At 43.4% G+C, this 23,147-nt stretch overlaps 1 protein-coding gene across 2 annotated transcripts in view; it reads right to left on the bottom strand.

The window, feature by feature from the left end:
* mllt3 (MLLT3 super elongation complex subunit) overlaps positions 1-23,147 on the bottom strand; it is a 44,376-nt gene that overhangs the window by 14,088 nt on the left and 7,141 nt on the right. For both annotated transcript variants that reach the window (XM_020643579.3, XM_020643580.3), the window contains exons 3-7: positions 7,697-7,779; positions 7,288-7,431; positions 5,453-5,491; positions 4,318-4,446; positions 301-876 (exon numbers count right to left, since the gene is read on the bottom strand). In XM_020643579.3, coding sequence (XP_020499235.1) covers positions 301-876; positions 4,318-4,446; positions 5,453-5,491; positions 7,288-7,431; positions 7,697-7,779 — 971 coding nt within the window. The remainder of the gene's footprint in view (positions 1-300; positions 877-4,317; positions 4,447-5,452; positions 5,492-7,287; positions 7,432-7,696; positions 7,780-23,147) is intronic.

The raw sequence follows: 23,147 nt of genomic DNA, 5'->3' as shown, positions 1-23,147 counted from the left end.
AAAAGGTGAGGTGCCATCGTAATGTCCAAGGAATTTAAGTAATCGTGCAAGAGGGGGGTCCTCGTCTGAGGTTAATGCTGTATGGGGGTCCTCTGCACAGCAAAGTTTGGGAACTCCTGTCCATAGCTAATAGATAAAGCAATATCCAATGTGTAAATAAAAAAGATCTTTGGTACCCAGCCGGTCAAATATGTAAGACATGGCACATGTTCAGAATTCCCCATTGAAACAGATCCAGACCTTTAACATCTTCATAACACTCAAAGCTCTAAAATAATTACAAAAGCACACTGTACTTACATCTGATTTGTTGGAATGGTCCTCCATATCAGAGTCGTTGGGGTCCACCAGTCCCTGGAATGGGGGCAGGAGTGTGGAAAGCTTCCTGCGTTCCGTCTCCTCCCCTTCTGGTCTCGATTTACTCGTTCGGATCTGCGATCTATCCTTCAAGAGTTTCTTATCCGAAAGCTGAGCGTCCGACATCGGCTTCCCTGATGAATCCACAAATCCCTTTTTACGTTTTTTGGTCACATGATCGTCAGTGTCTGTTGACAGACGCTTGTTAAGCCCTGACCCGTGGGTCATCCCTTCAGTCCGGTGCTCCTTGGACAAAGACTTGGGTTCCTTGAAGCCCATCTTAGGATTGATATCTCTCAGTGGCTGGTTCTCTTTGGGTTTCCTGGAAGGTTCTTTGGGGGCTTTGCTGGATTCCCAGCCAGAGTCTCTGAAGGCACTTTTGGGCTCTTTCAAGTCTTTAGGAGGCTTTTCTTTGTGGTCCTTGGAGGGTTTGTGGAGTTTGGAGAAGCTGCTGCTGTTGGTGCTGGTGGTGGTCGTGGCGGTGGTGAGAAGGGCAGGGCCACCTCCTTTGGAACCATCCTGTGGATTGAAGGATAAAAAAAAATGAGAATCTAGGACATGAGACTGAAGCTAATCATCAGGTTTTGCCTTTATTGGAGAGACAGGAGAAAGTGGGGGATGCAGCAAAGGGCCGAGGTCGGATTCGAACCCACAACCGCTGCGATGAGGACTATAGCCTCTGTACATGGGGCGCCTAGCATAACCACGAGGCTATATTTTTATGCCTTTATTTTAGAGACAGTAAAGTTATTGAGTCGTAAATCGTTGAGATAGGAAATGGAGATTAATGGGAAAGGAGCTACAAGTCGGATTTGAACCCGGGCCGCCTGCTTGGAGGACTATAGCCTCCGTATATGGGGTGCGTACACTATAACCACTAGGCTACCAACGCCCCCTTTCAAGTACTTTCTAAACCTCACTTTGCATCCTTCTGTTGTCACCTTTCCTTCTTTCTGATCGCATCATGTTTGATTTAGAAAACTACAAAGTGAGCAAAAAAAAACAGGCAGCTCGGTCAAATGACAATTAATCCTCTGCAGGAAGCATGCGTGCCTCCCCGCAGTTTGGCATTATCATCTGTAGTGGTCCATTCTTTGGAGAGAATCAAAAGGGTCTTCTTAGCCCCCATGTACGGGCTTAAAGAGCAAACTCGGGGCTTCTTTTGAGCCGGGTGAAGGGGGCCTTTTCAACAGACGCACACCCTTAAAAGTGGAGCGAAGGGCAATGTGGAGAAAAGAGGAAAAGCATTCCTCCAAACGACGGGGGCCATTTGTTTGGGTCCCCCCCACCCACCCCCCACCCCGGTCGCACCTCCAGCCCCCTTGTCAATATTTCATCACAGCAGTAAACCCATTAAAGCAGTCTAGACGACGGGGCGTGTTACAACTTCAACCGAGCACCTTTAAAAACCTTTCATTTGTTCTATCTGCCGGTGACCGCTGACCTCAGGATGTAAAGCTGCCAGCTCGTTCTGAACTGCAGCTGGATTCTCCACCCCGACATAAAAAAACCTGGTTTAGTGCTCTGGCCGGGGGGGAAGGACTGAGGCTCGGACCGCCGTCAGCGAAGACGAGATCACTAAAGTGTCACTTTTTAAAGAACCTTTAAGCACCGTGACATTAGCAGGTTAGCAGGTGACCCGAGTTCATGTAAATCATTGACAGGACCAGAACGGCAGAGTCTCTCTGACCGTGCCGAGTGGAACTGAAAGCACGCCATAGCTGCAAACTCACCCTGAATGCACCGTTACTTTCTAGGAATCATATCACACAGAACAATAGACTTTTAGTGATTTCAGTGGAGTTACCAGAGCTGAATTCATGACTTTTTTAGATTTTTTTTACATCACTCAGACGCATTTTAATGTCTGTTTTGGCACGACAGCCGGGTTCGGTCTTTCAGGACCAGGGGATTTTCAAGACAGGCGACTGGTACCGTTACTGTAACCACCTTCCCAGGTACATTCCCTTCAATTTGGAAGTCATGAATTTACACTCGAACCTGCATGCTCCACTGAAGTGAGCTGAGCTACACCAGCGGAAAAGGGACACTTTATTTTTGGTCCCTTTGCTTCTTACAAGCTTCCAGTTCTCTTTTCCTGCCCGTCCTCTAACAGATAATCTCAGCAATTAACTACGGCAAGATGAACTGGGGGGCTCTACCAGACGCACACCTGTTTTCATTCCATCAAACCTGTTTGTCGATAGCTAGTCTAAAGCCGTTTTCACACATGCACTCCTGAAAATGTGAAGAAAAATTCTGGCAAATTCTGGCAGGTAGGGGAAAAGTTGTCTCATACCTTTCATAAACACGATTGTCCCATCTCCCCATTCCCCTGCTGGACTGCACTCACACTGCTCCAGGACAAACCGTGCCTGAGCATGGTTACCTCTTGTACATTACGTTGTGATACTACACATGCATGGCTTTATGTAATGATGAAGCGTGCTCAGTTTACAAGACAGACGGACTCCAAGAAAATAATGAATAAAAAGGGACGCACATCAGAGAACAACACAGAGAACATGACAGCTACTTTACTGACTTTGAGTCTTAATTTGAGTCATGTTAGTCAGATACAGCAGGAACACTGAAATTTCTCCTGAATGAAGGCTGTCCTCGTTGTGTATCCATGCTCGTGCATGAACTATACCGTGCTGAAGCAAACCTTTTCCAAGCGTGCCAGAGCCGAGGAAGTGTACCGAGCTCACACTAGTCAAACCTTCCTTTAGACCTAGTTTATTTCATCCTGCATGAAAACTTAAAGCGTCACTGCACTCCCAAACCTGAATAAGGAGAGAAGCAGCACTACTTTTTGAGTTTACAATGTGTGTTGTTTTTAAATCTATGAATGGCGGAGCTCCCTCCTACGTTGTTGACATGCTGACTGAGCACACAGCAGACAGCTCTCTCACATCGTCAAATAAAGGTCTTCTCACCAAACCCAAAATCAGATCCTGATCAGCTTGTGGTGCTTTTAGTTGTTATGGTCTGACTCTCTGGAGTTCTTTACCACATGAACTAAGGTCTGCTACAGCTGTGTCTTCTTTTAAAAGTAGACTAAAAACATCTCTCTTTGCTCAAGATTTAGGCTAAACCATAAATAATTAGAGTATATCCTACACATATCTCTCTATATATACATAAACATGACTTGACTATTTTATTTCCCCATTCCCTCCCTGCTTTCTGCACGAGTCATGTTCATTATTCATACCTAAACCTAAATCTGCAGAAGACGACTTCAGGAACATCTCAAGCTGGGACCTTTTTGCGACACTTCTGATTTATTTCAAGTTTATCTGATTTGTTGTAATACAAGAGCAATAACTCACAGCATATGGGAAGAGAGAGAAAAGAGGAGAGAGGGAGGGAGGAGGAGGGGAGACCTGCTGCTCCAGAAGTAATTCATCACACACTCTGTGTTTGGACTGGAAACTGTTTCCATGTGAAATGGGCCTCTCCTAACGCGGCTCTTAAATGACACTATTTAAAGAGACTAAAAATAACACATAATGGAAACAACATGGCGGCTTATTGACATGCACCAGATAATGTTTTTTAATCTTTGCAGAGCTTCTGCACCGTCTCTTCCAGCATTTCCACCTCTGGGTTTTGCTTGTTTTTGTCTGAGCCTTCAAAGCAAACAGAGTTTATAAATGAGAGTTAAACAAGAACCTCTTCAAACCCCCACAGGTAGTCAAAGATTCACAGCACGTCCCCGAGGCCGAGCAGCACTTACAACTGAGCCACAGCCAAGATATAGTTTGCTTAAGCCAAAGTTGGATGTCTTTGAAATCCCTGAGTTTAAATATATTGGACGTCTTTGAAGCTGCCAAATATGTGAGGGATTAAAGGCCTGGAGACTGTGACTGGGGTGAAAAGTTTCAGAGCAGGGTGGGGCTGAGAGGAGCAGCATTCTCTTCTAGCTCCAGGCTGTACCTGGAAACATCGACTGACCTTTGAACCGTGGAAGCTCTTGCTCTTCTTTGGGTCGGAGAAGGTGGAGGTGAGCGAGCTGTTGGGGAGGGTGGGCAGCTTCAGGTGCTGTCCGAACAGGGAGGTGGATCCTTCCTGCATCACCATCACCTGACGGAGAAAACACAAAGACATTGATAATAATGTATCTGACCATTACATTTTGTTATTCTACATCACACATTTCTGAAATCAAGCCATTCCTGGAAACAGTCATTCATGGTTTCATTTCATCAAGGTTAGATTAAGGTTAGCAACTCCCTTTTACCGAGGTGGGGCTAGACCGAGACAAGACAGAGTAAAAATGCTTTTGATTACGAGACGAGACATTCAAAAAGTGGTCTTTATACCGGTCTTGAGATCAAGACCAATTTCAGGTACTACAACACTAACAGCGAGTACAAAAATGCAATGACTGTAGGAAACCTCCCTGAGGGTGCACCATCTGACAGCATCTTGTTGTCCTAATAAGCATCACATGCATTATTACTGCGAAAATGTTTGTCAATGGAAGTCAAGAGGAAGAGGAATTATATGATTACTTTTAACATCACAGAGATCAACGCTGGTGGGAGGGGCCCCCTGTTCATTGTGCCCCACCAGACTCTAAAAGAGAAACGGGCAGCACATTCAGATGTCCAGAACAAACGACGGAAAAGCACAAAGACTGAAAAAAGGTTTGGAGCTTTATCTGTTCATAATGACTGCGACCTTATCAACCTTACACAATTTAAAACCAATTAAAAAAATCAGTCCAGAGTGGCTCATAAAGGGAGGCTTTCATTGGATGCACGTCAGACTTAATGGTTATAAATATGTGCTTAAATGCCGAGGGTGTAACTGTCCACACATCACACACTCAAAACCTCAAAGGCTGCATGTTTTTGCTGGAAAACTCTGCAGTCAGTGCGGGGCGAGAAACACGGCCAGAGTATACAAGCTAAGACAACACAGCTGCTTCAGCGTGTCTGTGTCGGAGCGCTCAACACTCATGACTCTTAACTCTCCGAGCCGGGACAAAGTGCTGCTGTCATTACAGGTGAAAGTGATTTATAGAGGAGGTGTTTAAATGTTATCGTTTCATCCAGGACCCTCAAACCATGACGGGAAATCTTACTTTTGAGTCTTCGGAGCTTCGTTTGTGAGGATCACGTTGCTGTGAGAGAGAGAGAAGACAAAAGAGGCAGAGAGTTATCATCTAATGGTCTCAGAAGCCTTGAAACAGAGGATTTCAGCTTTGCAAAATACTCCATAAGCTTTAAAGAGCACATATTATCCCCTTTTCCACTTTTTCAAACAGTCCCCTGTGGTCTAAATGAAACATCTGTGCTTTGGTCAAAATATAACATGAATCAAGCACCAGAGGAGGTTTGTGACCCTGTATAAACCAGCTCTCTCAGAACGCTCCGTTTTGGTGTGTGTGTCTCTTTAAATGCAATGACAAATACAATTTTCTCTGTGTTTTAAGACTTATGCAGACCACAAACAAAGGACTGGATGGATTTATTTCACATTTTCTGGGCCAGTAGACACTCAGGTTACCCAGATATATGTTTAAAAACACTGTACAAGTGGACTTTTCATAATATGTCCCCTTTAAAGCGACAGCAGTGGATCAAAATCTGAAAAATAAGCATGATCCATAAAAAAGGACAAAAGCATATTGAAAGCAACAAGATCAAAACGAAGAGATAAGATACTCTAATGTTGAGTTTAATGCCTTCAAACCTTTATTCATGTATTAAAGTCGTGGAAGCAGACATGATAAAGGAGCTCAACATCGCAGAGTAATATTTCATAATGCGTCTTTCCTCCTGATGAAAGAGAACATGAGTTTGGACGTGGTCAGTGTCAACACTCGAGCTCTTTTTACAGAGCAGGGGGGTGGGGGAGGGGGAGAGGGGTGCAAGGCAAAGTAAATAGAGAGCACTTAGCTAAAGTCATAAAACCTGCTGACTGCAGGGGTTCTCTGAAGCGGGGGCCGACACACTGACAGTGCACAACAATGAAGAAGAAACTAAAGACGTTTTCAAACATGCACTCCTGAAAATATCGAGATCATTTCAGGAGGACTGCTCCGGATACTCTCCTGATCTGGTTTTCATAAATGCACCTCACAGCAGGAGACTCGCTGTCAGACAGGAGGGACGCGGAAGTAGCAGGCGAAGCAACAGAGTCCTCTATATGACGCTATAATGAGAATATGTGTCTTTCTATCAATGCTACGTGTAGTTGAACAGAATCTCAATGTGATCTAAAGAGTGGAGAAGCTCACTCTGACTTTCTGCAGAATAAATACGAGGAGGCTGGAGGAGAAACTCCGGATGAAGAGAGAAACATTCAGCTGTTTGTGTTCACGTGACGCTCAGAAAGAAAATATCAGGAGATTTTAAGGAGATTTCTGCGAGTGTGAAAGAACTATAAGACTATGCAGAGCGGATTTAAAGTTTCGATAAGGCTAATATGGATTTATTTTTTTCTTTTTAAAATCAGAGCTGCTTGGATTAGATAACATATTGATGGACAGAAGATGAACGACCCCTGGTAGCTGGTTCCATTTCTTAAATATGAAAATGTGATTCTTAAGCTCGTCTTTAAACGTAGCGTCTTTATTTTTTGGACTTCTGGTTGGAACTAAAGGAAAGTGCGAAGCAGAAGAAATTGTCGTGATCTAAATTGAAGGCACTGATGACCTAGCAGTAAGGTCACGCCCATGTAGGAGGCTGTAGTCCTCAAAGCAGATATACTTAATATAACAATCAATTAGAACAGATCCACCGGGTTATCCTGTGGCCTTTGTCGTGACACATTCTGAGCGTTTCTGAGGCCCTACAATCCGTCGCCTCGCCCTGCTGAGATTATCTCACTTAGCTGCAGTTCAAGTTGCTGCATCACATTCAGAAATGTCACTCAATCCGTCTCCTCGCCCCTCCCTCAAAAATGCTCTCTTACCCCTCCGGCTTTGAGCAACTTCCTTCGAAACTCCTCCGTGGGGTTGTTGAAGGTGAGCTTCTCGCAGCGCAGGTGATTGACAGGTGGGTGGCCCTCCAGGTGGAGGAACAGGTCGTAGTCAAAGCGAACTTTCTTCGGTTCTTCCTGATGAAGAATCGGCGATGCACCCAGAGCAAGCGAGAGAGAGAGAGTGCGAGACAGATAGAGAGTGAGTGAGAGAGAGAGAGAGAGATAGAGAGAGAGAGAGAGAGAGAGATAGAGAGAGACAGATAGAGAGTGTGAGAGAGACAGATAGAGAGTGTGTGAGCGAGAGAGAGAGAGAGAGAGAGAGAAAGCAGCAGAACAGTCAGTGTGTTATGATGACCAGGTTGTGTTTGGTTGGTTGCCAGGTGAAAATGTTTTAACGTACCTTGTTCTTGAAGTAAACTTCGATGGGCAGGATGAAGCCTGCGTATCCAGACTCCTCCACTTTGTACGGCGGGTCCTTGATCACTGCCATGAAAGAGAAACGAGCGATTAAAGAGCGGCCGTCAACCTTCAAACTCAAAGTGACGAACACAACACAAGAACTGGGTTAAAACTCGTTCACTTTCATAGAAATGCGAAACAGCAGCTTTTTTATCCAATCACGGCTCAGCATACAGCAGCACTCTGTTCGTGTCGGTGGTTGCTGGGGGACAATAACACCAACCGTCATCACATCCGTCACATTCTGCACGCTGCATGGAAACACGAGTGGCTGCATCGCCCTGAACCAGAACTTCTACTAGTCGTTTAGAAGGGTTATTCATATGTGGGTCTTCGATGCTGCTCAAATGTTTTGCTCAAACTGCAGATCAGCCGCACCGCCACTCATCAGGGTCTGTAGCTCTGGATGAAGGACCTGCTGCCCCCGCTCTACAACCTGGATGTAAACAAGGTCAGTGGACGTAAAGCATTGTGTAGGAGCAACGTGTCAGGCAGCATTTTGTGTAAGCCAAAGTAGTGTTGTAGTACTTAAAATCTGTCTTGTCTCCCGATTCGAAATAATTTTGACTCTGTCTTGTCTCCAGATTTTAAATCAAGACCACCACTGACAGGCTATCTGTCCACGTCATTACTGTGATTAGAAGGAAAATGTCTCTTTCTAAAACAACAAATAACTTCGAGAACTTTTGATCGCAACCTTCCCGGTGTTATGAACTAAGTGAGTGACACACAAGATGATCATTTCTCAGTGATATTGATGGTCTTGACACAGTCTCGATCCCTAAATGTCTTGGTCTGGTCTCTGGTATGTCTTGGTTAGTGTGGTCCTGATTACAACACTATGCCCAAGTATATTTTCGCCCATTTTTTCATATATTACTGTGCGCTTACGAAAGCAAGAGAGTGAAAAAGACAGAGAGAGTGAGAGAGTCTGTTCATATCTCCCCTAAATGCTCCGATTGAGGTGCGATGCTCATGTCCAAACTGAAGCTTCTGATGCCTTTGTTTCAGTATTTATCTGCAGCTGCCTGCTGCCGACGCCGTCTTAGTTTAGAGTGATTGTTGTGACACAGGTCATGATCAATAAGACTCCTCCTACACGAGTCACCTGGTCTGGTAACGGACTATTGAGTGAAATCTTGCATCTTCCTCTTTAACCAAAATGTGCAGGTGAAAACTCCTCCCCCTCCCCATCACTCTCAGGGGTCTTTGAAGACAAACAAACTCTACTGGAGCTCAGGTGTTCCTCCCCTGGAGGTGTGTGTGTTTGTCAGACTCTCTCTCCCTGTGGAGGCTGCAGAATAACCACCAATTAAGTCCCAAGTACTGAATGTGGAGATCTGAGCAAAAAAAGAGCAGATAGAGGAAGCAGCAAACTGTTTGGAATTATCTACGATGTTTACGTAATTTTCCATAAGAAAAACAAACATTTTTGGTTTCTGGTATCGATAATTTAAAACATTTAAAGAGGGCTAAAAACCTGTGCAAACAGCTGGCGTCAAACTTCAGTGCTTGACAGGTTCTTGGGAAACATTTGTTCTCTAAAGTGGACCCAGTGGACTGCTGGAGAACCAAAAGGGGAACAGAGAGGAAGCCGTCTAACCACAGAACTGACGGCGTGGCCTCCAGTGACGCAGGAGAGACCCTCGAGGCGTCCAGAACACACAGATCTAACCATCCCCGCTCTCTCTCATTTCCTGTTGCGGCCCCGCCCCCCCTTCAGTGATTGATGGCTGAGCTGACAACAGTGGGGTCGACCTCACCGCTGGGGCCGAGCCATCCAAAACCCGAGACCACTGAGCAAATATTGTGGGTTAGAGTTAATTGTGCAGGAGGGTCAGGTTCAATTACAGCAGGCTAAAAGAGCCCATTCAGCAGCTCACCTTAAAATAAACCTAGGATGACGACGAGGAGATGAGCTGAACCGCCTGACACGGAAAGAAGAATTCACACTCAGAGCTCCAACGCGGCAGACACGTGTTTGTGTATTTTTCTTCAGAGCGTGGAGGAGCGGACAGACGTGATGTCACGATGAGATGTTTTCAGTTTTCAACTGAGACGCCTCATGGTTCGAGTCTGAATCCGTACAAGAGGTCTAAGGCTGATACTGGTTTACATTAGGGGGTTTCAACTGGTGGGTCAGGACCCAAAAGTGGGTCGTCGAGTTTCTTTCAGTGGGTCGTGAATTTGTACGTGGAAAAAAATTAATCTAAGTGCTTTTTAAACACGTTTCTTTGTTCTGTCATGTTTTTTGTAGGTCACAGGTGGCAGACAAAGCAGCGGGAGCAACTCGGGGTTAAGTGTCTTGCTGAAGGTCTCATCGGATATGTAGCTGCAGGAGCTGGGGATCGAACCCCCGACCTTTCGGTTGACGACAGACACAGGCCGTATCCGAATTGCCAAGTACATATTAAATCTTTCAGTATGCAGTACGTACTATCCGTGCTGTATACTGTTAGTACCTACTATTCAGTATGCACACACAGTAGGCAGATATTTGTTCCTACTACTTCTGATTCATTCAGTATGGAAGTGACGTCATTTACGTTACCCGAACCGGCCGCATCCACCCGTTTTTTTTTGTTTAGCTTTATTCAAGAAGAGTAATGCGCATATACAGTCAGGTAAACAAAAAACAATATCACAATGTAACTCAAGTAAGAGGCATATTAAATAAATAAATAACATACAGTAGGCTACATAAAGAAAAGTACAAATGAAAGACAGTAATATACAGAATATAAAGTAAAATAAACCAATAAAGACACATTTAAATAGTGAAATCATTATTTAAATAGAGGCGGAAAGGTTTTATAATAATACAGATATTTGTTATATTTTCTGTTGTTAATTAAAAGTAGTGATTTCAATCGGGACTTTAACTCTAGATTAAAAATGTATTAAATTAATCCACGCTCGTTTGTTTTAATTTGGAAGCGCACGTGACAATTTACGTTAAATTTCGCACAGCATTGTTGTTGGTAAAATACAATTCATTTCCTGAAAGCAGGCATCCGATCCATACTGCATAAAACCAGGAAGTTAGTATCCATACTGAAATGTTCAGTATACTGAGGTGGACCCATAAAATGCATACTGAATGACCACGAAAGTTCAGTATACTGAAACTCCATACTGAATAGTACGTACTGCATACTGAACTGTGACAATTCAGAAAGGGCCACAGTAACTGAGCCACAGTGATTTGATGAAGAAAAAAAAAACAGAAATTTGGGTCGCAACATTTCATGAAGGAGTCGGTGTTGAGTGCTTTAATAATAAAAGAGAAGAGGAGTAAGCATCAGGACAGTGCTGACCTCAGGTACATGTCAGTACTAGTCAAACCAAGTGGACGGTACAGATTGCCTAGTGTGAGTGAGCGCTGGGCAGTGCCTTCAGTAGAGGATTCGTCACCCGTGGGTGGGTGCAGGAGAGATACCGCAGGTCCTTCCTTCCGGCTTCAGTCAGACTGTTCGACACAGTATAGATCCCAAAACACAGGCACAAGCTGGACAAATTCACTCCAACCTCTCGTGCAATATAATCAAATTTTAATATTTACCTTATGCTACTAATGATGTTGTTTTTTATAACTGAATGTTCAGACTACATCTGTAACATCTGCAGCTCTGGTTTTGGCTCCTCAACTATTTTATGTTTTATTTAATTGTGAACTTTGTGCTCTGTCTCACGTTGCTGCTGTAGCGCTATACATTTCTTCTCTTATTTCTGACCAATTAAAGGAATGACTCGACAATTAAAACATTTATTCTGGTGTTTTTTAGATCATGATTCCTGGAGGGTTAGGGGACTTATAATTAAATGAATACTGTCTGATTATTATCGACAGAGAAAGCTCTCCTGGTGTATTCAATGAGAACGTATTTAAACTTTCTGTCTGATTGTGGTTAAAATTCTGCATGAAGACACGAGACAAACCCGACTACCGTGAAGGTTAAGTCCGAGCAGCATCTGTGCCAGGGGTCAGCGGTTCAGGTTGGAAAAGGTTAATATTATCTGAAGGAGCGTCTGCAAGCCACAGACGCACAAAGTGACCACTGACCTGTGACGGGAAACTCGCCCGTGGTCTGAGAGGCGTTCAAAGCGGGACAGAGCTGCGTGGTTTATTAACACGGCCGCGGTTCAAACCCTCATGCCAATCACAGAACAATGCCAGTCACTCTGGATTTGCCCTTTCTACACAGACTGGTTTGTAATGAGGCCGGCCGGGTCGCCGACCTGAGCTTAAAACAAAAGACAAGACTGCAAATGTGAAATTCTTCAGTCAGGCTTGTATTCGTGCTTCCGCTGATTTACTGTTAATCTGCCGCCGTCGACGTCCTAATGGAGCCATTCAGCTCAGCATCCTTTGGTCATTTAATGCCGGCCCTTTTTGGGCGCCAACTGTCCACGTGTGCAGCGGAAAACATCACAAATCTTAAGACTTCCTTATCAAAAAATGTTTCTTTATTAATTAATAACTATTTTTATTTTTCAATAACTTAATCATGTATACACTGAAATATTATCCACTCACCAATCTATGCACACTGCGTATGTAAACACTGTAAAAACTCTACCTCATATATATTAACCATCTGATACATAACTATATATTTATCATCAAGTTCATCTCAGCATTTTTTTGCACTACTCACCACTGCACTATTGTCTACAACGGAGGATTATGGCTACGTTAAAAAAAATAAAAATAAAAGAGAATTTGAGATTTAAGTCGTTAATTTACGAGATTAAACTTGTAAATTTACGGGTTTAATCTCGTAAATTAACGAGTACGAGACCAGCCTGCATGAAAATTATGAAAGTAGAACTCTTAAAATTCAAGAGACGTTTCACTTCAACTTGCAAGACCTTGTTTATCTGTAAAATGATCAACAGGACACAAACTGTCTCTGCACATGAGACACTTTAACAAGGCAGACTGATAACAGACACAAATAGTTGTGTTGGGGCTTTACTTATGCAGATATGAAACTACACATGCTTTTGGCACGTCATCATCTCCACATTTTCATAAAATATCAGGACCCTGAAAAGATACTGCAAGAAACTCAAGAAAGAACCACACTGACTTGGAGGAAGCTGTCTGCAGAGGGAAAATAGAGAGTTCTACTTTCATCATTTTGCGCAGGCTGGTCTCAAACTCATTCATTTACAAGATTATTCTTGTAAATTTACGAGTTTAATCTCGTAAATTTCCAACTTTATTATCGTAAATTTACGAGTTTAATTAAAAATTAAAATTAATAAATAAAATTATTTGGCCCTAATCCTCCATCGTAATTGTCTTAATTAGCCTTGTATATATATATTAGTGTTTTTGTTTTGCTTATATGATGTTGTTTAACTTTGTACATTGAGAGCACAGTCACTGAAGACAAATTCTGTGTGTGTGTAAGCATACATGGCCAATAAAGCTGATTCTATTCTATTAATTACAAACAATAAGACTTCGATGAAACAAAGACTTCGACCTGTAGGATCAAATGATCTGCAACCAAAGGAACAGTTCACGTGCTCCTGAGATATTTTCATCGTACGACCTCTGAATCTTAAACTCTCTGGGAGGAAGGCGAGCCAGCCAACAATTAGCTTTGGCCAAAAAGCGTGGGAGAAACACTGATCTTAAAGTTCGATTCCTTCTTTCAGCATTGAACAGTTAGGTCGGTTTGTTTTACAGAGAGAGACAATGCTGCAGACAATTTGGCTACCGGTTAAAAACCATATAAAGGATAAACACAAGGGCTGACCAATATGGGATATTTGGTGCCGATACAGATATCAGGGAGGAAAAATAAAAAAATCAGACACTGATATATTGGCCGATATCTATGTTCGATCTTTAAAGAAAGATAGATATACACATTGTGTTGATCCCTCAAATGCAGTTATCAAACACTTGCTAGACAAGATGGTCACTCAACTGTAAGCTAACTGAGCGTGTACGTACATCACTGCTTGACACTCTGCAGAGTGATGATGCTTGTTGTGATCCATATAGCGCCCTCTGCTGGTGACAGAGAACTGCTAGTGTAATATAATGAAACTCAAATTAAATGCTGGTGAATAAATCTCGTAATATCGGCACATATCTGTAATGTCTGTCATTAACCGATACCGATAGTCACTTGAAATGCTAATATCGGGGGCCGATCAATCGGTCGGGCTCTAGTAGTCTTACATGTCACTGTTTGTAACAGAGGCCGTTTATCCTTTGCTGGATCGGCCACTTATAAAAAACAATTGGGGGAAAATCATACCCACTTCTTCAGGCATCACTACACCAAAAATAATACCCAATCAAAAACAGAAGTAGAAGACTGCAGCTAACAAACAGCGACTGAAAACGACCCCTGCAGACTATTTTTTAAGAGAAAGAAAAAAACATTTTCTGTCTTTTTTTCTACATTGAGTGACATCACAGAGACTAGATACACTAATATTATCGGCCGGACGATAAATCGGTTGGGCTCTGGGAATCCTTTCACTAAAAAACAAAGCAACTCACATTAGCTGTAGCCCAGCTAGCAGTCCCTCATGAGCCCCCCTGAGTTTTCCAGGTAGACATCACTCCTCTGTAGAGAGAATAAAAATGGCGGACCTGCTCAAAAGCTTTGTTCTATGCTGGGGGTGGAGTCGATGGGTTGAGATACCAGGGGAGGGGAGTGTGTTTTTTTTTTAACCAGAATCCCACTGTGACATCACAAGGAGAGCACATTTGAAACAGAGCATTTTTCTCTGTGTTGTAAGACTTATGCAGACCACAAACAAAAGGACTGGATGGGTTTATTTCACATTTTGTGGGTCAGTAGACACTCAGGTTACCTAAATATATGTTCAAAAACACTAAAGTGGATTTAAAATGTCCCCTTTAAAGTGTACAGAAATGTTCGCATCACTCCAAAAGAAAAAACTGAGAATATCAACAAAAGCGATATGTACAACTCTCCTTTCAAAACATAATTTGCACGTCATTGTACTTGTACTAGCAGAGTAGACGACATCTTGCTGCAGAAGGCCAGACTCATATGGCGGTGCAGTGGTCTTAAAAACACTGAGCAGTCTTGATCCGAGCTTCTCTAACAATGGTGGGTGGTGATTAGCAGCTCAGTAGGGAAGGCGTCTCTGGATGACTGAGCACAGTCCCTTAAAAACAACCTCACACTACACTTTTCTCCTCCGTCCAGCAGGAACTCTGCCGACCCTAACGACCTCACGCTAATCAGCTAACAACAAGACCCCTAGAACTCAAACGGGGTCAAGATTAGACCGCTGGGATTAAAGACGAGACTCAAAGAAACATCCAGGCTTCTGCTGCGAGGCGACTCACTAGACCAGAGACTTACAGGTGTCGAGTCGGGGGTAGATTTAGGCCATAAAATGTGACAAAAAAACAAACACTTTTTCCTCTTGCTGCACGTCTTAATCAGGATAAAATCTTCCTCCACACCTGCTGTGAGACCAAACAGAGGCACCAGCACCAAAATAAACCCCATGAAACTTAATTTGGAAAACACCATCTGCACATCCTAGACTTAACCCACACAGGTGTGAAGCCACGCCCACCTCAGGGGAGCAAACACAGACGGAGAGGTGAGTGGGATGAAGGGTGGGGGTTGGGGTTACAAATATGGGGATACAACAACATACATCCTCTCTTATCTCCCCTGAGGAGAACTATCATGTGTAGCAGAAAGTCACCTGTACCAATAAGTTATTTATTTATTTAGTTAGGTTTACAAAGTGAATGATGTTTATGTTGTTATTGTTTCCTCAATGATATAAAAATGGGAGTTCATATTTATCTGACTGCTTGACTTCATTGGTGAAAAAGTCAGAACGTGGAGTAATATGCAACCTGTTGTGATGCATCGTGATGTCAAGTCAGACCGTTGGGGATTGGGAAAATAAGGGCTGATGCCGATACTGAGGTTTGAAATCTGAGGATGCAACCCATCGTGATATTGAAACGAACCGCTAACTGGTCTCATGATTCGATTTTGATTATCCTGTCAAGATGCACAGCATTTGTTTTTAACAGAGATGCACCGACTGGGAGACTCAAGCCGATGCTCATACTGATGTTTGTGTCATGACTTCTTTTGGAGTCAGACTCCCTCAATGCCGACTTATTATCTTGTGTTTGACAATGAATAAGAGTCAGAGTTTGTCCAACAGGTGACTTCATCTGCCCAATAAAAACCTCTCCTCTGAATCAGTAGTGAGGTGGACTAGAAGTCAGCATTAAATTGACTTGTCACAACAAAGAAACATCGCCTACCGACATCGGGTCATGTCACATTATTTGTCGATGTCTGTCAGCAGGGCCGATATCGATGTTGATCCGAGGCAGTCCTAGTTTGTAATAATAAAATATTGCAGGTAAACTCTCGCACATTGACAACATTTTAATGTGTTTTTGTACAATTAAGACAAAGTGAGGTAGTTTAACCTGCAAAAATTGATGGACTCCGTCGTCTCTTATGAAGCTCACCTATTAACTAGATTCTCTTTTTTTTTTAGTTTTGGTACTTTTCGATCTTATCATTCATTTTAATACATGAGGCAGTAGTGTTTAGTAGTTTAAACACTACTGTGTAGTTTAAAACAGGTGGCATTAAAAAAAAAAAAAAGGATCAAAGGGGGGCATCGGTAGCCTAGAGGTTAGTGTGTGCCCTATGTACAGAGGCTTTAGTCCTCCAAGCGGGCAGCCCAGGTTCAAATCCGACCTGTGGCTCCTTTCCTCTCTCTCCTTGATTTCCGACTCTATCAACTGTCCTGTCTCTAAAATAAAAGGCCCAAAAAGCCCAAAAATAAATATAAAATGAACATACCCATCGATTTGCTACTGGGGGCGGGGCTGCACTCCTCCCGTTTCCTTTGTTATTGCTTCTTAATTTTGTCAATGACTTCATGTTATTATTCCAACGGAATAATAACATGATGATGATAGCTATGACATAAAGTACATTTTTCTTTTTACAATGTTTGCTTTTCCTCTCCTTCCCTCCCTTTGCCTCCACTCCTATCGCACCTCCATGCACACACACACACACACACAACACTGTTCCCTGAACATGTGAAGTCTGAGTCTGGGACACATGCAAGTGTCTTGCAAAAACACAAAGAAAAAAGTATCCAAGCAACAGACATTTTTTTACAATCTTACAAACTTTACAGATGTTTGGTGACAAATCCCCGTTGGGTAGAAATTATCCACCTAAAGTTGAAACATTTTGAGTACACAATTTGGGTACTACGACCATTAACAATGCTTAGAAACGGAAAACTGTCTCAAGCAAGGTGGTAAAAATTACATCAGGATGAGGATCAAATTTGTTGAGCTTCAACACTGGAGATTTGGCTCGATCTGTTAACTATTCACTTCCATTAATCAATAAAATACTAACAATAACCAAGACAGTTTACCACAGGCCAAGAAAGCATCTCTGAAACGTGCAGATGGATGGCTCAAACCCAGAGATTTATAAAACCGAGAAGCATGAAATTGAGAAGCTGCAGACGGAGAATATTTGGTGTTCAGCGTGGTTAATTACCTCCACAACACCTGAATTTGGTTAGCTTTAAAAAGATGCATGCTACACTTAGCATGAGGTTGTTTGTGTTGTGTTTTCATTGATTAAAAAAAAAAAAAAAAAAGCGAGAGGCCGTGGCGTCATTAGTGAGTGAAATGTTGCAGCTCTGGTGTGTGTGGAGGTGCTGTAAATAAAAGACAAATGTTTTACGGGCCGGCTGAGTGAGAAAGGAGTGAAAGAGCTGCCAACAGACAGCCCATATAAACCGTGCTTCAATAAACCACTTCCTGCTACCTCCTTTCATTGACTGAAGCCAGGGAGAGCCGGCATTTACAGCTCAGTTCCTGTTATTTGGCGGCGGCGGCTGCCCTGTCTATCTCCTCCTCCTCCTTTCATACAGCAGCAGTCTGCAGCTTTCATGGCTCTTGCTTTCTTTGTGTTCAGCGATACAAGTAGGTATGATTTCTGAGGATCGTAAAACAATTACTGGTGAATTTCCTGCAGCTTTTGATTCCTGCCAGACGTAGAGAGAGAGAGAGAGGAGGAGGAGGAGGAGGAGGAGGAGGAGGAGGAGGTCTACACACTCAAAGTTTTCCTTCCAAAAGAACACATCACACTCCTAACGTTTAGTCCCATCATGTACACACCAGCTCAGAATCAGTCACGGCTCACGTTCTCTTGGTTTCATGCTCTGTGGATTCTTTGTAAGTTTTCTGTGTAAAACTGGAACTCCTGATTTGGGATTTCTGTTGAGACAATAATATTCAGTTTTTTCTTATAGTGGTTTCACTGAGACGATCATGAACACATTGACACACATGTCACGGCGGTGACGGCTGATTTACACTTCTGTGATGAATCGACGCCGCAGGTTCTTGTAGCATCACAGAAGCCTTCGTACGAAACCTTTTGTGCACCTCATCAAAAATGTGACTTTGTGGCAAAACTTTGCAGAAGTCAATCCCTGTGATTGGATTGCTGATAGCATCGTATCGTGTGTACACTTGTGTGATCTTAAAGGCTGCAGACGACACAATGATTCGTCAAATCTACATTTCCTCCTCCGCGTCTCCCTGTAGCCAAACAAGCTGCTAAACTTTAGTCCTCTTCGTCGACTGATTCAGCAGCTGTACATCTATCTCCTCCGACGTCTCCTCACTTTCCTTCTTCGCATTAATTGCAGTAAAATCAACTGCTGCTCAATATTTATCAGCTCAAACCTCCCATTGTGAAATCAGACGGCCTATGAGAGAGTATGGCGGAGCTATGCAGACACAGCAACGCACCACAGTATGTAGCGCTCACAACAGCAGTGTTTCCCCTAGGTTGGAGTTGTAGCAGCGGAGGTGAAGTGGAATTTTTTCATATTTATTGGAAAAAATGATCAACCAACAACCACCCTATTGTCATAAACTGGCTCGTGGGTAATGGCAGAAGACGGGAGGAGTCAGAAATGTACAAAAGAAAATGAATAATGTATTTGAAAGCGATGGTCACATTTGATTCCGTAGCACAAATTATTATAATTTTAGTTTCTAAGGAGGTAAGCTGGAGCCAAGCAGCAGTGCACCTCTGCTGCTAGATGCATATAGGGGAAACTGTAGGGACTTGGGTTGGGAACCAGAGGGTCGCTGACTCAAGTCCCGGTGCGTACCAAGTCAGGAAATTGGTCTGGTAGCTGGAGAGGTGCTAGGTCACTTCCTGAGCACTGCCGAGGTGACCTTGAGCAAGGCACTGACCCCCTCCCTCATCATCTCGCCCTCACTCTGACATCTCTCCAGTGCACGTCCACAGGATCATGTGTGTAGCATGTGTGTGTGTGTGTGTGTTACAGCCTGTGTCTGTGTGTGTGTGTGTGTGGAGCATGTCTCAAAAACAGAGTCTAAGACTGAATTTCCCCTCGCCGGATTATAAAAGTACATTCTTCTGATACCTGTTAATTAATTTCAATCCAGAACTTTATTGGACAGCCTATGAATGTTCTTGCACAGATGATTTAGAGGACCTGACACATTATCTCGATGTAACGTCAAATTATAGGAACCACGAGACTCGACATCAGTGTCGTTAAGCTCAAACGTGGTCGAGTTTCAGGTTTTGAAACATGCAGAAGAAGATCCCCCCCCCCCTCCTGAAGTAGACCTGCAGATCCTGTTTGAGCATTTAAAAATCTGCCTGCTCCTGTTTGACTCCGTCCTCTGACAACCATCAGCGCTCCGGGGCTACGTCAAGTCAAAGAGAGTGATGACACCGCAATCAAGATCAGCCCGGGGGCATCTTCTGTGTAAACACTGCATGCATTTTTGTTTCAATCTACAGTTAAGTTTTCTGCTTAAAGTCGACTCTTCACACATCCAGCAACACACAGAATAACATGAGACAGCCTGACAATCAGACGGTACAATCATCACTTTCATTTGGCTGCCACTGCGATTTTTAAAAACCTGTACGAGTCAAATCCTCCTCGCTTTCTTTCTCACCTCAACAAAATATAGGATTTTAAGAAATATTTGGCTTCTGTTCAAAAGCTTCAATAACAGTTTTTCTCCTCATGTGCACACATGCTTTTGATTCACCTCTCTCTCTCTCTGGACATAAAAGTGAAACTGAAGGAGCGTTCGAGGACTGCAGACCGGAGGAGAAGTTCACATTTAACCTCTGAAATGAAGGGAGTTATGATGGAATCAAAAAAAAAAGAAAAGGGGAGCCACACACGTGCAGAGGAAGCCGCCTTCATCTCCTGCAGGATATCAATACATGTATCATCGGAGCTCACATTAGCAAAAGCCACAGCAAAGAGCGGAGGAATGCAGCGCAGATTTCAGCCCCGGGATCTGGATCCGATGTGTAGGTCACTGCGCTGACTTGACTTATGTGGTATGCGCTCACAAGCCGCAAATTAAGCCTGAGCGGAGGACGAGGGGAGTTAAAAGGTTTCATGTGAGTGTTCCTCTGAGCGCAGGAGATGGCCAGGGGGCTAACATGTTGGCCCAATCATTAAGGCATCAATCTGTGTGTGTGTGTGTGTGTGTGTGTGTGTGTGTTTAAGTGTGTGTGTGTAAGTGTGCACTGTAAGGGGCTTATACTGTCGCCAATCTGGCTAACAGAACAGAACGCTCTTTCTTTAAGGAAAGGAGATACTCCTCCACCCTCAGCTTTTGTTCTCCACTTTGACTTCAGTGAAGGATTTTCTGTCTCACACTCGACAGGAGGTGTAAACTTGAAGCTTCAGGTCGCTGCAGCTTAAATAAACAGATGCAGAAGTTTTTTTTTTATTAAGTCAGAGCGGCAACAATGAGTCCATTAAAGCTCCAAACAGAGAATATTTTAGCTGCATTTTAGACGATGCATGGTGAAGATTTTGTTTTGTTTTTCCAGACCTGAGACCCAGCTGGAAGTTATTCTTTAAGTCCCAAAGCGATATCAAACCACAAACTGCAACAAAGGCCGACTGTTGCCTCACATCTCCTGACTCCAGAACCTGAACAAACCACAGAGACAACAGCTAACGGCCTCTTCTCCACCACACATTCAGAGGACATGACTCTCCATACCTGCAGGTAGCGCTGTTTGGTATTCACTAAAAAACACCAAAGATGACAGATATAACATACTCAGAACCCATTGCCGACTGTCTGACAATTTAGCCTCCGCAACACTAATGTTCATATCTTTTTAACAAGTTGCTGTTAAGGGGAACCTAGCGTTCTTCTCATGCAAAACCTGCAGATAAAGTGCCTGTGTCCAGAGGGGCTGCACGATTCTTGCTAAAATGTGAATCAATCCCTGTGATTTGATGCTTATTTCCTACGAGGAGGATTATTGACTATGACGCCTTTCACAACGATCATCTTAAATTACAAGTGCAGGTTAGCAAGAAGCTGCACAAGAACACTAAAAAGAAGACAACAGAAACTTCAGATTTGACACGAGTGTTGCACCTCAATCGATGCATTTACAGGAGGGACATACGGGCAGCGGACCTCTCTCTCTCTCTAAATGTAACAATATGTCTGATAAACGGCTGCTAAGGAAATGGTGTAACCACACTGAAGCTTCTCTTAAAGCGACTGACTTTTTAAAGGAGGCATACACGACCTGACAAAGAGTTAATGCATACACAGAATACTAAAATAATATTTAAAAAATGTTTCCCGTATGTATAAACAGATCACAGCCACCTTCAGCGTTCCCTAATGAGGACACATGAACCTTCAGCTGATGAACAGATGTACCTGCACCCACCCTTTGTAGGAGAACAAGACACGGTGAGACTGGATTTATCACCTGGGTGTGACAGTGTGTGAGTGTGTGTGTGTGTGTGTGTGTGTGTTTGTCCTGAACCATCCAGAGAGACTTTCTTTAGAGCCTTGCATCAAATATTGACCCGTGGAATTGGCCTCATTAAGTCGAATTAGGTCACTGAGGGACGAGAGAAGTTCAACTGTACGTGATGAGACCGTGTCAGAGTCTCAAAAACAACGACAGAGGAGAGGAATATGTTAATATCACGTCAGGAGAGACGTGAATGTGAAGAAGTGTAAGGTTTGTGACCCGTTTGAGAGCGCCGACTTTAAAGAGGCCGTTGTGTTGTTGGAGTACCAGCTCTGATATCGTTTCAGAAAGCGTGTCTGCCCTGCAGCTGTCCGAGAGTCTTTTATCATCCTGTATGAATCAACAACAGTCTGAAAGGTTTGTATATTAAAAGACTTTAATTATTTTTAAACTATGAGGAAATATTACAGTGATTATTTATCTACCATTTTCAGGGTGTTAAAGGTAGTTTGGAGGTGTGGTTATAGAAATGCTCCGGGGTCAGTTTGGGATGTGATGGTGGGGCCCAATGTGAGACCTTTTCATGTGGCCCGGAGGAGAGCCCTCCAAGTGGGGGGCCTGGGTTTGAATCCGACCTATGGCTCCTTTCCTGCATGTCTTTCACCTCTCTCTCTCCTGGTTTCTGACTCTATCAGTGTCATGTCTCTATAATGAAAGCGTAAAACACTAAAAATAAAATAAAATAAAGTTTGAAAATCTTCCAGTTTTGCAGCTGGCTGAAGATTTGGATTCTTTGTGGACTCTGGACTCTTGGAGGTTTGGTTTGGTGAAACTGTCCTTGATTAGAGAGCCAGTCGTGCTGAGACGCCACATAGTCTCTCTTTTTTTTAACCAGGACAAATCTCAGTTTGAGGCGGGTTTTTTTTTTTTTTTTTCCCTCATCCTGCAGTAACAAAGAGCACTTTGGTGTTAAAAACCACAAAAAGCAGCTCATCTCTCCGGGTATCTTTCCTGCTCTGCACAGGCCACAAATCTCAAACTCTTTTCACCCGGCTCTCCCATTTCTTTCCCATTACGGCGCCTTACATCTTTCCATAAAAGTGACAATCCTGTGAAATATCACAAACACCTCTGAAGAGATGCCATCTTCAGAGTCGATTAAATGGCAGCCGAGTCTCCAAATGAGGTGCTTAAGCAGCATGAGCCGCTGCCGCCTATTGCCAAAATAGCACCCCCTTCACTGGTTCCAAAAGAGCTTCTTTTACCTCCGTTTGTTCAGACGCGCTGCCATTAGGCCGTCTCCATGGCGACGCCTCAACGCTGGCCCGTTAACCGCATGGCAATAATGAAGCACAGTGGCAGCTTTACTGACTGATTCGTCATTAATCTAAATGTGTGTCTGGCAGCTTCGGCGAGCGGCTCCACAAATCAGCGAGTGTGTGGGAGGACGGCTCTCCATGTTGTGACTGCTGCACCTCGAGCGCGTGTGTGTGTGTGTGTGTGTGTGTGTGAAATTCATAAAAGTGATGACATGACGATAAAGAGAACAGTGTTTGGTGC

This window comes from Labrus bergylta, chromosome 22, assembly GCF_963930695.1.
Source record: "Labrus bergylta chromosome 22, fLabBer1.1, whole genome shotgun sequence".
NCBI lineage: Eukaryota > Metazoa > Chordata > Actinopteri > Labriformes > Labridae > Labrus > Labrus bergylta.
This window is presented reverse-complemented; position numbering and strand designations above follow the sequence as displayed.